Below are 16,786 nucleotides of genomic sequence, written 5' to 3'. Positions count from 1 at the left end.
AATTATAATTAGTTTCCACTTAAATTTTCTTACTGATCCTTCTGACATGAGCAACCAAGCTGCCCTGAGCTGAGGAAATAAATCAGAAGCTGGGCCTCATTTCATACTCAGGGTGTCTGGCTCATCCTTCTTTGTGTTTCTGTTATACTACAAAGCTACAAACTGAAAGTCCTTGAAGTGTAGGTACCCATGCTCTTTAAAGAAATACTATGAGTGTGTTTTGTTATCAGGTTTAAACTTTTGACTTTCCAGTTTTCTTTTGCACATGAACTTTGGATTATTTTACTTAATGTTTTTGAGTTATTACATTTATTTAAACATGTGTACGCCTCTGGGCCACATTTCATGTTTGCTGAAGTCAGAGGACTTGATGGGGTCGGTTCTGCTACCTTCTGGGTCCTGGGGATTGGACTCCAGTTATCATGCTTAGCCCATGCCGTTACCTGCTGAGACAGCTCATCAGCTCTGCAATGTTTTTTACCCGAGAATAAATGTTCTCCTGTAGGATATACTTAACGGTATGTCTTACCAGTGGCTTAACTCATTGAGTTTGAATTTTGAGCAGCTTGTATTTTGTAATTAATAACTTGGGAAAATCAATTTTGCTAATGCTTTCTAGTTAAAATGTAAGAATAATCTTTGATGAGTTTAAGTGTGTGTTAGAGATTTTGTGCTTTTCCTTGATTCTAACAATTTGAGTGTTATCTTTAGTATTATTAGTTATTAAAATCATGTACGATGAAGGTTGGAGAGACGGCTCGGCAGCTGAGAGTGTTTGCTGTTCTTTCTGAGGACACTTGTTTGGCTGCCAGCACATGTGTCAGGTGCTTCCAGCCTCCACGGGCACCTGTAGATACATGGTGGATGCACACGTGGCCATCCTTGTGCAGGTACACACATAAGACATAAAAATAAAAATCTTTAAAATACAGGATAAAAAATGTGAAAGCTCAGGTTCAGAGGGTCTAAATCTTGTGCCTATAATCATACATTAAGTTTCAGAACTAGGACTTAAACTGTACTGTGTCTTATATTTTTATCAGTTGTCTACGATTTTGAGATCTAAAACAGTGATCAACAGTAGGATTAAAACATTAAACAGGCCTTTGCTTTAGCCAGTATTCCTGTCTTAGGGAACAATTACTGGTAATCTTCTAAGAAGCTGATAATCTGTTAATACTGTTAATAATTTAAAATCCTATCAAAACAGCAGAGCTGAAAAATCTTTTGCTTTAGAAATGACCCACTGTAACAAATAGCACTGGGCCACGGGCAATTTAAAAAAAAGAAAAAACAAAAACAAACAAACAAAATCCAAAATTATAGCTTCTGTGTCAGTGAATCTCCAGTACTCAGCAAGCTAAAGCAGGAGGATTGCATTTTTTAAATCATCCTGGGCTACCTAGCAAGATCTGTTTTAAAAACAAACAAACAAACAAACAAACAGGCCCAATGAAATGTCTTAGCACTTACCACTAAGCCTGATGACCTGAGTTTATTTCTCTGGGACCCGTATGATGGATGGAAAGCATCAATTCCAAACACATTGTCCTCTGACCTTCACACACATGCCACAGTACCTGTGAGTCCACACACATAATAATTAACTGCAAAAAATTAAAAAAAAATCCAAATAGTGTCAGGAGTGATAGTTCACACTTTTAATCCAGCAGTCATAAGGCAGAGACAAGTCGATGTTTATGAGTTGAGACCAGCCTGGTCTACATACTGAGTTCCAGGCCAGGTAAGGAAGGCTACATAGTGAGACACTGTTGCAAAATATCACAAAACAAAACAAAACAACGCATAAAAAAATAAACAAACCTTTATAAAGAAATGTTAAAAATTTCAGGTAGCCTATTAAAAATGTTTATTTTATCTGTATCCTCACATAGGCCAGAAGAAGGCAATAAGTTCCCTGGACCAGGATGGTTGTGAGCCGCAGTGTGGGTGCTGGAATCGAATCCTGGTCCTTTGAAAAAACAGCCAGTGCTCTTATATGCTGAGCCATCTCTTCAGTTTTCCCCAGCTAGACTGTTTTTAAGAGTATGATTGTAAAATTTCTTTAAATAGTATTTAAAATATTTAAAAATTTTACTTTTATCATGCTTACTAAGCATAGGAAAAAAGAAATAGGAGGAAAATATATCTGTGAATGAGGAAGGGAAAAGGAAATACTAGATAAGGTTGACAAAAAGAAACATCTCAGTTCTTAGCTATTCCTGATTCCTTTATGACCTCCTTCTAGCTTTTTGGTTTTTCACATATTCTGAGATATTTGAGTTTATGAGAAACTTCTTGTTATAAGTTGTTATACATATTGGGCTGTTAGCATGGGACAAGAACAGAGCTTTGGGTTAGGACTCAGGATATCAAGGTTTTACGAGGGTGTTTTTCTAGGTTTGTGTATTCACCTTCGAAGCAAGGGTACAGACTGAAATGTTTTTCAGACTAAGTGTAGGTCAGGGTATTGTGCATAAATAGTTTGTAAAAGAAAAGCAGAAGCATATTTGGTGGTCAGTCCTTATAATTCTCAGCACTAAGGAAGCTGAGCAGAGGGATCTTGGGTTTGAGGTCAGAGTTTAATGAGAGACCTTCTCTTGGAGGAGGGGCAGACAGGGAAGAAGAGGATAGAAAGTATCAGTGCACTATTACTTTGTGAAACTGTTTCAGCTATGTGTATGCATAGGATAGTTAGCTACAATATCCAATGAGTTCTTCACATCGAATGTGCTTTCCTATTTTAAAGTTACGGGCTTTTGTTTAGCTTCAAGAGTATGGGTCAGGCTAGAGAGATGGCATAGAGGTTAAGAGCACTGGTTGTTCTGCCAATGGTCCTGAGTTCAATTGTGAGCAACCACATGGTGGCTCACAACCATCTATAGTGAGATCTGGTGCCCTCTTCTGGCGTGTAGGCAAACATGCACTAATACTGTATAAATAATAAATAAATAAATCTTAAAAAAAAGTTTATGGGTCAGAAATTCAGAATGGGACTGAAATATGTATTCAAGATTTTTTTTAATATCTGAGATTTTAATTTTGTTAGTCTTTGAAATATGATTTTGATAGGCATGGCACAGAGGCAGAGGCAGGCAAATCTCTGAGTTTGAGGCCAGCCTGGTCTACAAAGTAAGTTCAAATTGCAGGACAGCCAGGAGTACACAGAAAGAAACTCTGGAAAAAATTCAAAACAAACAGCAAACAAAAATCTGGGTGTTTCTGCGCTCCCACTGGACCAGTGAGCAGGTATGGCCTTGACATGCAGAACAACGAGTTCTCAGACCTGTAGGTGCCGGGGAAATGTTCTGCAAGCAAACATCGTTGGTGCCAAGGATTGCGCATCCGTCCAGATGAATGCGCCCAAGGTTGACAGGGTCATGGGCCGGTTTAATGGTCAGTTTAAAACCTGTGCTATCTGTGGGGCCAATTGCAGGATGGGTGAGTCAGATGATTCTATTCTCCAGGCTGGCTAAAGCTGATGGAATTGTCTCAAAGAACCTTTGATCAAAAGAGATTGGGAATATTTGTAAATAAAAGTGACAGAGTATCTTTGTTTAAAAAGAATGGCGAATGCCTTTAAGCCCAGTAATGGGAGACAGAGGCAGATGGATCTCTGTGAGTTTGAGGCTAGCCTGGTCTACAAAGTGAGTTCTAGGACAGCTAGAACTATATACACAAAGAAACCCTGTGTCAAAAAAACATGTTTAGAAAAATAATGAGACAAGATTTATTTTTGTTTTTTTAGCTAGAATTTTAATATGTGTGCCATATTATTGCAGCCTTCTTGCTAGTCTTCCAAGTGCTAGAATCGTAGGCATGGGCTACCATTCTAACTTTCAATTAATTAATCAACTTTGTTTGTTTGTTGAGACCGTGTGTCCCCAGGCTAGCTTTTATTGCATGGTCCTGCCTCTGCTGCTGATGGACTGGGATTATAGACCAATTAACAAAGTCTGGCTGAGAAATACTTTTTATTTATTTATTTTATTTTAATTTAAATAAAAAGAACTCGTTGGATCCTGTGGGACTGGAGTGACAGATAGTTGTGAGACTCTGTGTTGGTGCTGGGACTTGCAGATGGGTTCTCAGGAAGACCCTTACTCTTACTGAGCTCTCTCTCTAGCCCCGTCATTTCAAAACCAACCAGGTAGGTGTGGTTATTGTTCAAAATATTTTTTGTGAAAAATGCATTCTGTATCAGAGATCACACTTTACTTTTCTGTGGAAAATGGTAAGCACCAGGAGTCAGATGAAGGAGGACACGCTTCTACCTTGTTAAAGTTTTTAAACAAGGGAACCTTGTGAGCATGAGACCCCTGAGTCTCATAAAATCTTAGTATGAAATGATTTTACTATGTTTCAGTTGATTTGTACAACAGGTTCCATGTAGCTACATGTCTGAGATAGACGTTACTTAGCTTAATAGTAAATTTACAATTTTCATTTTCTCTTCCCTTTTTGAAACAATGTTTTTCGGTGTACTCTAGGCTGGCTTCAAACTCTATGTAGTTTAGGCTACCTTTGAACTTTGTGCTTTCTTATCTCAGCTTCCCTATGGCAGGGATTATAGGTGAATGTTATCATACTCTGGGGGAAAAAAAAGGTTTTATATTTGTTTGTTTGTCTGTTTGTTTTGATTAAAAAAGTTATTCTGACAAATGAAATTGTGGTTGAAATTTAAAAAACAGATCTAAGAAAAGAAATGAAAGTATTTTGTACAATGCTCTAGCTACTTAGAAAGCTGTGTGTGACTGGATTACTGCCTCATAGGTAAAATTGTGTGAGACTTGGTATTTATAGAAGTCTCAGACATGTCAGAACACCTTGAGTTTATCCCAGTGATACTGTTTCCTGTCGAGTACGTAATTAGCCCCAGTTCCAAAATCAGACACATGACTTGCATCTCTGGTCTCTGAAGTATGACAGGAGGCAGATTATTTAACCACTTGAGCTTCTGATTTTTAACTCTGTAAAATGTAAAGTATGATAGTGCAGCATCTCCTCGGGCTGCTGTGATTCTAATGGGCAAAAGCACTTGCAATATTCATAGCTTGTGTCTAGCATAAATTAAGGCTGCAGCAAGTGTTACACACCTGAGGCTGCTATTTTCCTGGTGAGGCTGCATACACAAGTCAAGTCCCGTATCTTTATTTGTGGGTAGAAAACAGAAAACAGGGCTGGAAAGACGGCTCCGTGATTAAGAGCCCTTGATGCTCTAGTGGAGAACCTGATTTTAGTTCCCAGCACCTATGTGGTGGCTCACAATAGGCTATAACTGCAGCTCCCGGGATTCTTACGCCGTCTTCTGGCCCCCATAGGCACTGCATGCATGTAGTCCACTTACATACATGCGTGCAAAACACTCATAAAATAAAAAGTAAACAAATCTTAAAACAGCAACAGAAAGCGTTCTAGAGCAGACTAGAGATTAAAGTGTGTTTTCTAGACCTCTCTCCAGCCCCTGGCTCTGACCCCAGTCTCTTTATCAGTGAGCTGCAGCTCCATCTTCAATGTCTAATCCTCAAGCAGGACCTGCTGCCTATCTCACAAATGCCTCCCGGATCCAGCTACTTCACGTCTATCCTATCTGTGCTTTAGACCACATGTGTGTGTTCTCTGGATTGCTGTGCCACGCTTCTGATTTGCCTTTTTGCTTTCATGCTTCTCTTCTTCTACACATATAAAGTCTGAGCAACCTTTTTAACAATGTGAGGTCACATTTTTCCTTTGTTGAGAACTAAATGACAGTGGCTTTCTGTCATGTACCTAGGCTCATGGTGGCCAGATGATGTTTTCCTTTTTGTTTGTTTGTTTGTTTTTTTATTCTTTTCTTTACAGTGGTGATTGAGTTCTTATAGGTTTGCTCGGTGTGGAATGGGCTTCCCCACCTAGCTCTTGTCACTTATTTTTCTCTTGGTAGAGAGAGAACTTTTCTGACTACCCAATGCAAAGGCCATCCCTCCATTGGTGTCTTGGTTAGTTCTCTGAATTCCACCATGGCCAGCAGAATGACAATCCATGAGAAGGCAGTTCATTTTAACACAACTTGGTAGCTGGTGTTGGGTCCTGTAACAGGTGTCTGGCCTGGAGTAGTTTATTTCAGGCATATTTAAGCTCAGCACAATTTGGTGGAAACTTTCTTGGTCATTACTCAATCTCATTTACCACAATAAAGCTTAAGACATGACTGCATGGAAACTCTTTGTAAAGTGCACATGACACCTTCCATACAGATGGGTTCTAGAGATTGACAAGCTCATGGTAAGTGTCTGGGGGAGAGTCCCGTGTGGTCTTGGTCACACAGATAGCACAAAGGGCACCAGGCTATTAACCATATCCGCTCTCAGCCTTCTGGATGGATAGCAAATTATGCATCCCTTCCTTGAAGAACTGCCCTGTGTGTTTAACATATCTAGTTCCCCTAATGTTTATCTGTGAGCACAAAATTCTATGCGTTTCCCATATAGCACTTTTGATCATTTGGTGGGACTTGTTTGTTACTTGGTTATTCATCTGTAACACTTTAGTCTGAATGTAAATTCCATTAAAAAAGCATTGCTTATCTTTGCTGAATATCTAGTGTCTAGCATGGAAGAGGAAATGATGCATATATGTGTGTGTATGTGTCTGTGTTAGTAAATGTATAGCCCATATGTGTATTAGACAAGATCTCACTGTGTAGTCCTGACTGGCCTGAAACTTGCTATGTAGACAAAACTGTCCTTGAACTCACAGAAATCCACATGCCTCTGCCTCTCTAGTGCTGGGATTAAAGGCGTGCATCACACTCAATAAGTATTTGATGAATTAATGGATGCTTGGTAAGCAGTATTGTGTACTTTTAAATAGTTTTCATTGAGTACCAGTTCACTGAAAATTAAACACTAGTGTGGATATACCTGAGTGTTTTGTTAAAAATGTTTCCTAAAGTTCAATCACTCGAGTGTTATTATATACTTCAAAATCTGCTATGAATTGTCAGCTTCCATTTAAAGATTGTTTGAAAATAGGACATTAATCAAATATAACCAAAGACTATGCCGATAACCAGAAAAAACAGAAAGAAGTTGATAACAGTCGACTTCTTGTAATGTCTCTTGTGATAACTATATATTCCAGTGTTTATTTGAACTAAAACTAATATTGGTTCTTTTAAAAAGACTACTCAGTTTGCACAGTTCTTCTCTAGTAAGAACTTAAGTGAACCTCATCTGTCACATAGTGACCTCCTTTGAGTCTCAGATAAGAAGCTGGTGGTCAAATGATTTGTTGAAGGTTAGAAAGTTTTTGGCAGGTCCACAATTAAAAGGCCCATCTCCTTGGTGCTGAAACTGTGGCTCCATGGTTAAGACTGAATTCTGTTCTGTAGCGGACCCTAGATTGGTCCTCAGCTCCTGAGTCAGGTTACTCACAACTCCAGTGCACTTGATGTCCTGATGTCCTTATATGCATATGCCCCTACTCCAACACACATACACCTCATTAAAAATAATAAAAATAAATCATTAAAAAAAAGATTCCCACCTCCATTTTTCTGCCTTGTACTGTGGTATACCTTTGTTTGTTTGTTTTGAGACAGCATCTCACTGTAACTGTGGCTGACCTGGAATTTGCTATATCGATCATGGTGGCCTTGAAACTCACAGCGATCCACCTACCTCTGTTTCCCGTGATAAATTATTTTATTTAGGGACATAAGATGTAATATGTTTTCTTTTATGAGTAAGGTAAAGATTTCATTAAAAATACAATCTTTTAAACATTTAGTAAGGGGATGTATTTTTAAGTATCATATGGGAAGTAGTCCACATCTAGGTGATGATAACTGGGTTAATCAAGCAAACCTCCAAAGTGGTGTTTTTACTTTTAATTACCATGAAATTATGATCGGTTAATTAACCAAGAAAATCATAGCTATTTTATTATTATTATTCCTTTCTTCAAAAGGTCATGTACATGAAAAGATGAGACATTTACAGAATAAATCTAGATCCTTTAAAAATAAGTATAGTTTTGTTAGTTGTGTTCTTAACAGTAAGAGAATTATTAAAAAAGCAGGGATGCCTTACATTTTTAAGTAATTTTAAGGTGACAGAGTATTGGGGTTTAGTTAGGTGGTAGAGCATTTGTCTAGTATTCACGAGGTTCTAGGCCTAATCCCCATTACCACACCCACACACCCACACATACATATTTGCATATATGCATAACAACAGTAATCATAAATAAAATTAGTATCACAGAGCTAGGCATAGTACTATAAATCTATAATCCCAGCCCTTGGGATGCTGAAGCAAGAGGGTTGTGAATATAAGGTCGTTTTGATATATATAGTGAGATTCTATCTCAAATAAAAATTATCTGTACCACATTAGTGTATGTGTAGCAAACACTCACACACCTAAGATTAGGTAAAGCTTTAAATAAAAACAATTAATATTACAAAAATGTTAATGACTATAAAGCCAGGGTGTAAGTGGGCCTGGTGGTGCACACTTAAAATCTCAGGCTTTGAGTGGCAGAAGGATTCTGCCAGCCAGTCAGTGCTAAAGAGTGAGTTCTAAGACAGCTGTAGGTACACAGTGGAAAGTCCATCTCAGAAAACAAAGCAAAAACCCAAACCTCCAAAACAAAACCCTCTTGGGCCAGTGAGATGGTTCAGTAGGTAAAGGTGTTTGCTTCCAAGCCTGACAAACTAAAATCGATCCCCAGGACTAGATGATAGGAGAGAACTAACTTTACAAGATGTCCTCTGGTTTGCATGGGCACACCATGGACTGTGTGGGACAGCCTGTAAACAATATGATAAAACCAAACCAAACAACAACAACACAAATCAAAGACATGCGGAGTGGTGTGCACCTTTAATCCCAGCACTCATGAAGCAAAGGACAGCCTGGCCTACAGCCAGGGATAGCTCTGGTACACAGAGAAACCCTGTCTTAAAAAAACAAAAAACCAAACAAACAAAAATCCAAAAACATATACAAAGCCAATGGGTATTAAAAATATATATAAACTACAGCAATATTAAATTTTTTACCTCCTTTTTCTTTCCATGGGAAACCAATGATGATATTTAGGTGTGTTTTTCCCCGTTTTTTTTCTTTCTTTTTTTAAAAATGACTATATGGTATGCATTAAAAAAAACTTCACAGGTTGTATATTGTATTTTTGTTTATTTTTTATTTTATACTATATGTTTTTGAGCATTTTCCTACTTATGTAGGAAATTATAGGGCTATTATGAAATGAAGGAAAATGTGCAAACATTTCATAATAGCCCTGTAATTTATTATTGAAATACTACCTTGCTACTGGCTTACAGTACATAATATATTTTGCTATTGTTAATGCTGAAGTTTGTTCATATTGGTCCACTTTTTAATTAATAATTGCTTCAAAAATGGAATTTCTGATAACATTACCAAGCACTGTCCAGAAATGTATTCTTTTTATTTTCCCACTAAAAATGTTCTGGAGTGCTTTTTAATTTTATTGTACTCCTAATAGCAGACCAGCTGCTTTTTAAGAGCATTACTATTATTTCCGGACCTGGATCGTGTTGGAAAGATTAGTAGGTGGGTCCACATCTTTGTTCTGCTATCTAGAGTCAGTTAGCTGCTTGGGGCTAGCTGTCTGTTTGCTTATATCTCAGCCTGCTAAACCAAGATAAGATAAAGTGGACAGAAAAGCAGTTGAGTTGAGACCCATCCAGTGCACGCATGCTGTTCCGTCTGGCTCGCCTCCCAGCCTCCTCAGTAGTTTTAACTTTTTTCTTTACCCAACTGACTCTGAAAGAACAATCACATTTGTTGAAATCATATTTTAGTGTTTAAATTTCTCAAGTGATTAGGTATCTAAGTATATTTTTTTCTGAGCCTCAAGACACGTTGCTTCACTTTTAACATTAGGTACATTATGTTTACTTGATTTCTTCAATCACAGTTTCAAAAATTGTTTTTGTTTATTTGTGCGTGTGAATGTGTGGCGGTTCCAGGTGTCCACATTCCCTGGAGCTGGAGGTTCAGGTATTTGTGGGTGCTGGGAGTTAGACATATGTCCCCTGGAAGAGCAGCAAGTGCCCTTTTCACTGAGATATCTCTTCAGCCCCTAGGTACACACTACTACACTCCACCCCATCCCTCTCTTTCCCTGCCTTTTTCTGAAGTTTATTAGAGTTTAAGAGGAAAACCTCAAGGTAGGAAAAGCTGTAAACCTTTAAACTCTCTGGAAGAAAGGGGAATAAAGAAATGTAGCAGAAAGCTACATTTCTGCTGTCAGGTGGCTGATCTGAAGGTCAGTCACCTGACAGCAGGTATCCACTTAAGAATTTAAAAAATAAATTATTTGTTAGGTTGGAGATGTTCTCCATGATATATATCTGGAGTTCAGAGAATGGGCAACAAGCTTGCCTTCATCAAGTAGGTCCTGGGACTTGAACTTAGATCCAAGGCTCGCAGTAGCAGGCGTTACCTGCTGAGCTATCTTCCTTTCCCTCCTCTCCCAAGAGACCCTGGAAATTAAACTCTGGTCCTCTTATTCACAAGACACTTTACTGCTGAGTTGTGCCTTCAGCCCCTTCTTTTCCCTCACTATCAACCACATTTTAATGCCTGATGGTGTTGGATTTGTTTCTAATATATTTCAGACCAATGAAATTGCTCAGTAAATGAGTGCCGCTGGATGTTGTCCTCTTCTGCTGACATAAATATTACCCAGAATAAAGAAGGAATAAACAAAACTATTTGGGGCACAAAGCATTTACCGATTCCACCATCCCCTCTCAGTTTTCCTGTAGCCTTTATTAGTGGTTCATTATCAGTAACTCACTGCAGCGCACTCTAAACTTTCACATCGATCTTTTGCCTGTAGCTGTCAATGCTTGTTTCACAGACCCTGTATTGAGGAGAGCAAGGTAATCTGCCTTTCATGGCAAATAGGGCATTGGGTAGTTTGGTTTGGAGGATGTAAAACTTTAGTGCACACCTGGCTCATCTGGATACACACTAACAATATCGGATGTCGGGACCTCACGTACTTAGACTCTCATTCACAGTTTAGTGAACCCTGAATGCATTTATATTAGATAGCAGTTTCTGAAGTTCAAGAACATTTCCGATCATCTGCAACTGACTCCCCGAGGCTGCAGCTTGGAATTCAGCGTGTCTTGCAGCTGTTGCCACGCTTTCAGTTTTTCCCGGGCTGAGGTTTCCCAGGCGGCTGCTTTCCGTCAGCAGATGAGGTTTTGCAGGCTGTTACCACGTCCACGATTTGTCCTGACAGCGTCCGGTTCCCCAGAGCTGTTAAAAGGACTTGAGCTCGCCGAGGTAGAGCGTGCCCATGTGACTGCCAGCCGGGTTGCCAGAGGCGCGGCCATTTTTGAGGCGGGCACTCAACCTTGTTGCCCTGTGGGGCCGGGAGGGCAATGGGGAGGTGGTTACCAGGACTCAAGATGGCTCCCGGACCCACTAGCCAGCTCTTGGCAGGTCCCTAGCCCCCGTGGCAGCGAGCCTGTCCGAGCCGTGCGGGCAGCAAGCCTCCGAAATGAGTGCCGGGGCGGGGCTGCAGCGGTCCGGCGGGGGCGGGGCGTCCGCCTCCTCTGGCCGCAGCCAATCAGCGCGCGGGGCCAGCTAGCCCCGGGCCGCCCGCGCGCGGGGTGTGTGAGGACGCGCTCTGGGAAGCTGAGTGCCAGAGCAGGGGAGCAGTGGCTGTGGTACCTGCTGCTACCCAGGAGGACGCTGAGCATCGGACATCGGGCGCGGGGCGCAGCGTGCGGGACGGGAAGGTGAAGTCATGACGTCCGCCAGGTAAGCGGAGGGCGGCCGCTTCAGCCGTGCCCCGACTGGGCGGGAGCTTGCAGGTCCCCGGAGAACTATCGCCCCCGTCCTTGGATGGTCTGGAGTCTCCCTTTGCCACCGGCCCCCCTCAGGTCTCCTCACACTTCTCATCAGGGCATTTCTTGTTTCCTCCGAAGTTTTTGCGTCTGTAGCACAAGGCTCTGCCCTAGTTGTCTCCGCTTGCTTGAGGTGACCCTTGCTCATATTCCAGGGTCTGAGGCTTGTTTGTGTAGTGGATTTCTCAAGAAAATCTAACTATCTCTCGCCCTATCGACCCACCGTGGGGTTGCCCTGGTCCCAAGGGAACGTGGCATGCACAGTGTGTGGCCATTCCTCTGTGTCATGCCTTCTGATGAACTTCATGGTTGGCCATGAGCAGACCTGCAGAGTTGGCACCTCTCATGTAGATTGTTCCCAAGTTGTGAAACTGTGTGTCCCTAAAATATTTGCCTATGACTGGAATTTGTACTTTGGTTCTCGAAGGTACCATGTTTACCTACTTTTATCCGAGCGTCACAACTGAAATACATTTTGTGAGATGAAGTATAATAAAAGCCGACTGGCCCAATCACAGGTTCAGGGTTTTGAATGTTCCTCTATTTTTTTTTTTTTTTTTTTTTTTTTGCGGGGGTTGGGATGGTGGCGGCAAATGGTGATATGTACGTTATTTTAGCTTTTATTGAATGTTTATGTAAATATGACTTTATTTAAAAAAAAAAAAAGGACAGTTTCCTCGTTTACCTAGTGTTTTGGAGTGCCTTTTTAAAAGTAGATCTTGCCCTTTATTTTTCAAAAAGAATGGGAAGCTCCAGCCCAGCGCAAATTTGAAGAAGTGATCTGGGGCTATGAGCTTCAAAGAGCCTAAATCCTCATAATTTAATGGCTTTTTTAGTGGTAATTCTGATACTCATTTAGAACCTTCTCCACAGTATGGTAGGATGCAATGGCGCTGAACTTGGATGATGCCTTTTCTCGTACATTTATAAGTAGGGTGTAGAAATATGGAGACCCATATAGACTTTTTGGTAAATGACATTGCTGCAAATAAATCTATCTTTTAAAGTTAATGACTTTTAAGATGAGTTGAGATAACACTATGACAACAGTTAATTTCCTTTCTTTTCATTCCTATTTCCCTTCCCATTGTCACAGAATTCGGTGTGCTGTTCTAATGCTTTCTAAATACTCTGTTCTTTGGTGAATTCTTTTTTTTTTTTTTTTTTTTTTTTCTTTTTTGTCTTGGGGATTGAACTCAGGGCCTTGTGCATGATAAGCACATCCCCCCCAGTGGTCTTAATTGCTGGTGACTTCTCACTGGAGAAATGTCCAAATGGGTAGCAGTGAGATGTGTCTATAATGTAGAAATTCAGTAGTTGTTTTCAGAAGACTGATTTGAAAGTTAACACCAGCTTTGGATATATTTTGAAAAGGTGAATAAGTGATAGTGAAGTGTTTTTGTTTTTGTTTTCCTGCTTAAAGTCCTGACCTACCGTGACATAGCTTGAAAGAAAATCGCTCTTTGCTGTAGAAACTAAGTTGAAGAAAAGTTGAAGAGAATTTGTTAGGAGCAGGATTAGGAATTGAATCTAGATCTTGATGCCTTTGTAGAAACAGCACATTTAATTTTCTGAAAAAAAAAGTATCAGTAGACAAAAATTATAAAACATACAGCTGTGAGACATTTGTAGGACGCTTTCACTTACCTCTTTCTGGTAGCCTGGTTCAGGCATGGGCAGGGAGGATGTGGATGGTGAAGTTACGCTACATCGTTGTAGTTTTGAAAGTTTCCAATGGGGACTGCAGCCAATGCAGTAATGTCATGTCTTTATCAGTCATGATGTTAGGCATGCTCCCATTAACTGCTCATTCTAACAGTACCCTAAAAGCTAGGTCCTGATACCCTTTTCTGGTGATCCCAAGTTATCAGACTCTGACCCCATGTCCTGTGTTCTTGCTTTTACCCCACACTTAAAATAATTGTTGCTAAATATAGTAATGTGTGACTTTGCAATGGCTATCAAAGAATATAGGATTAGAAACCAGACGTACCTAGAATCTAATTGAGGCTCTTTTCTAATTATTTTCTAACATGTTTGAACATGTTTAAACATTTTCATTTGTTTAATGAAATACTTCACTGTTGCAACAGTAACCTGTATTCTACAGTGTTACTGGAAAAGTATGCTTTAAAAACTTTATTTCATTTTTTATATTTTTGAGACAAGGTCTAACTGTGTAAACTAGGCTTCCTTAGAACTTGCTGTAATAGCCCAACTTGGCCTTAAAATTGATATCCTCTTGCTTTGATCTCCTGAGTGCTGAGATGATAGGCGTGTCCTATTATCTGTACAATGCTTTTAAATTTTAAGACATTTCATAGTAGAATATAGTCTTTATCCTAAAAGCCTTTTTATTTCCCTAGGAAATGATGTCACTGAAAAGACATGTTTAAAACCTTACTTTATGAACAGGAAATAAATTCACATATCTGATTGCCTCATTTTACAGTTGAAGACACTAAAGTCAGAGACAGTGTAATTTGTTCAAGTTTATATAAATTGTCATGAATCTTGAACCAGATCCTAGATTTCCAAATACCCCACTTAAGCCTAGCTATGCCCTTTCTAGTGTAGCACTCAGCAATTAAGACTTCCTAATTATTTTAAACAAACTCTTTTTCAAGCTGAACATCTTGAATGATTTGGCTGGAGGTATTCTGACTTTCATAATTGGTATTTTATTTCACTGGTTGTTAGTAAGGAAGCTAAATTTATGGCTTGCAAAAGCAATTTTCCTTGGAGAACTACTTCCATCCTTCTTATGTGTATCAGATTCTAACTGGTTTTCATTTGGGTCAAGTTAGAGTATAGTTGATAAACTAATGCTTTTGTCTGCTCTTAATTGTTCTAATAGGAAAGTTAAAGCGTTAATTAAGTTTAGGAGACTTAGACAGTATTTTAATTCTTTTCTTTTTCTCTGTGGGAACTGCTTTCCTAATTGAAGTGATATATTCTTGTTAGTCAGGGGTAGAGTCTAAGATAGAATGTAGATCTTTGAGTACTGCATTCTGTAATTTTTATTGACTAACACTTTCAGAATTTCTCTGTGAACAATGCCTTGTCTTTATAACCTTATGTGCAGTCTGGTTTGGAGCAAGCTGTGCCAGGGACCACTGGGAACCAGTGAGGGTATTTGCTCTGTAGCCTGCATGGCCAGGGTAGACTTGGCTGAGACTGTTTTGGAACTCTGAGTATGACTGTTCCGTCTACCACCATCATTCTGGTACTGCTACAGTAGGTTAAGCCCACAATGGAAAGTTTATGTGGGCTATGGGTGGAGTCCTGGTGTGTTTTTCTTTTTCAGACTTGAGGCTTTTGAGGTGCATCCAACAGAATTGCCCACTCAGAGAATATTATATGGAAACAAAAGTAGGGCTAAGATGGAATTTTGTTGAGATGGTTTCTTTGAAACATTTAAGTGGAATTTTCAAACTCATTTTAGGACCTGTGGTTTCTTTTATTTTTCTAAGAATTTAAAAATTCAAATTGTTACATAAACTTTTATGTCATGAGATTTATTGATGGGTTAAATAAGATTTTAAGATACACTGAAACTATTTCATCTATGAACTGTCTTGAAAAACTGAAACAGGGACCTTTTCCTTATGTGCAGTGTTGTCAGCTGTTAGTGCTCATATTTATAAATAGGTCATCTTTGTTTGAGAGAACACACAAGGTTTTCTAACCCCACATCATTCCAGCCAGAGAATTGCTACATTAAGCAGAACTGTCAAAGATAAAACTGGAACCAAATGATGACCGACTGTCCAAATGTTAACCTTTTCCTGCTGCCACATCTTTCTTTATTTCTGGTTGTTGCTTCTAAAATGATACAATAAAACACAAATAAGGCTATCTTGTAAGCATGGTGATCACATACCCCTGTTTTTCCAGAGTAATGCTGGATGATGCCTATTACTGGTAGTTTTTTTGTTTGTTTTAAATCTATTCTTGAAAGTGTTCTGTTTGGATAGTAAATTATCTGGTCACCTTATGTAATAATCATATTGTTGTAGTAGGTCTGAGATGTTGAAATGTTATTTGAAGTAGGGCCATAGATAATGTCTATACCCCTATTTTGCCTACATCAGGATGTTTCTCCCTGACCAAGTATTTTTATATTAAAAAGAATTCATGTAATTATTGAACAAGGAAACACATTTTGTGAGGTTTAGAACCATTTCTATGCTGTCTGATTTTTTTTGGAGGTTATGCAATCTTGCTGAATCCTTCCTAGTCTATAAACAGAAAGTAATAATGCCCTCCTATTATTGTTGAGTTGTGAGAATTTCAAAAGGAGCTCACATGGTAGAAGGCGAGAGCCTACTGCTGTACATTGTCCTCTGACCCTCACACAAGTAAGTGACCACGTGCATGCGCGTGCCCCTGCCACACAGAATAGATAAGTACATAAATAAATAAATCTACAAAACAGCTATTTAGTAGAGTATTTACTTTTTTTTTTAGAACTGTTTTACTGTGGGAGAGCATTGGAGGCCAGGGGTTGAAATTTAAACACGTTAGTGTGTAGAAAAGAATGTCCCAATTGTAAATGAGGAACATAGACAATGATGGTCAGAGATGAACTATTCTAAAATATACAACCAGAGATAAGAATTAGGATACAAATGGAAGGGTTACATAGCCAAGGGCTGCACATTATCCTTGTTAGTTTGCTTTTTGGTTTTGTTTTGTTTTGTTTTTGAGACATGGTTTCTCTACATAGCCTTGGCTGTCATCAAATCGCTCTGTAGATCTGGCTGGCTTCAAACTCACAGAGATCCGCCTGCCTTTGCCTCCCGTAGTGCTGGCATTACAGGTGTTTGCCATTGTGCCTGGCTATTAGTTTGCATTTTTTATGCCAATGGTATATATAGTGTAAAA

General features: G+C 39.4%; 1 protein-coding gene and 1 pseudogene across 2 annotated transcripts in view; both read left to right on the top strand.

Annotated features, from left to right (window-relative positions):
* The window catches only part of Adk (adenosine kinase), a 432,164-nt gene that overhangs the window by 13,950 nt on the left and 401,428 nt on the right, over positions 1–16,786 (top strand). Inside the window, exon 1 of one of the 2 annotated variants that reach the window (XM_055605920.1) lies at positions 11,662–11,813. The exons of the other annotated variant lie outside the window; for it this stretch is intronic. Within the exon in view, the coding sequence (XP_055461895.1) occupies positions 11,800–11,813 (14 nt within the window). The 5' untranslated portion in view covers positions 11,662–11,799. Of the gene's footprint in view, positions 1–11,661; positions 11,814–16,786 lie in introns of those variants that run through there. 2 annotated transcript variants of the gene reach the window in all.
* Positions 3,263–3,507, top strand: LOC129675822 (40S ribosomal protein S21-like; annotated as a pseudogene).

The sequence above is a fragment of the Psammomys obesus genome, unplaced genomic scaffold (genome assembly GCF_907164565.1).
Source record: "Psammomys obesus unplaced genomic scaffold, mPsaObe1.curated_primary_1811, whole genome shotgun sequence".
Taxonomy (NCBI): Eukaryota; Metazoa; Chordata; class Mammalia; order Rodentia; family Muridae; genus Psammomys; species Psammomys obesus.
This window is presented reverse-complemented; position numbering and strand designations above follow the sequence as displayed.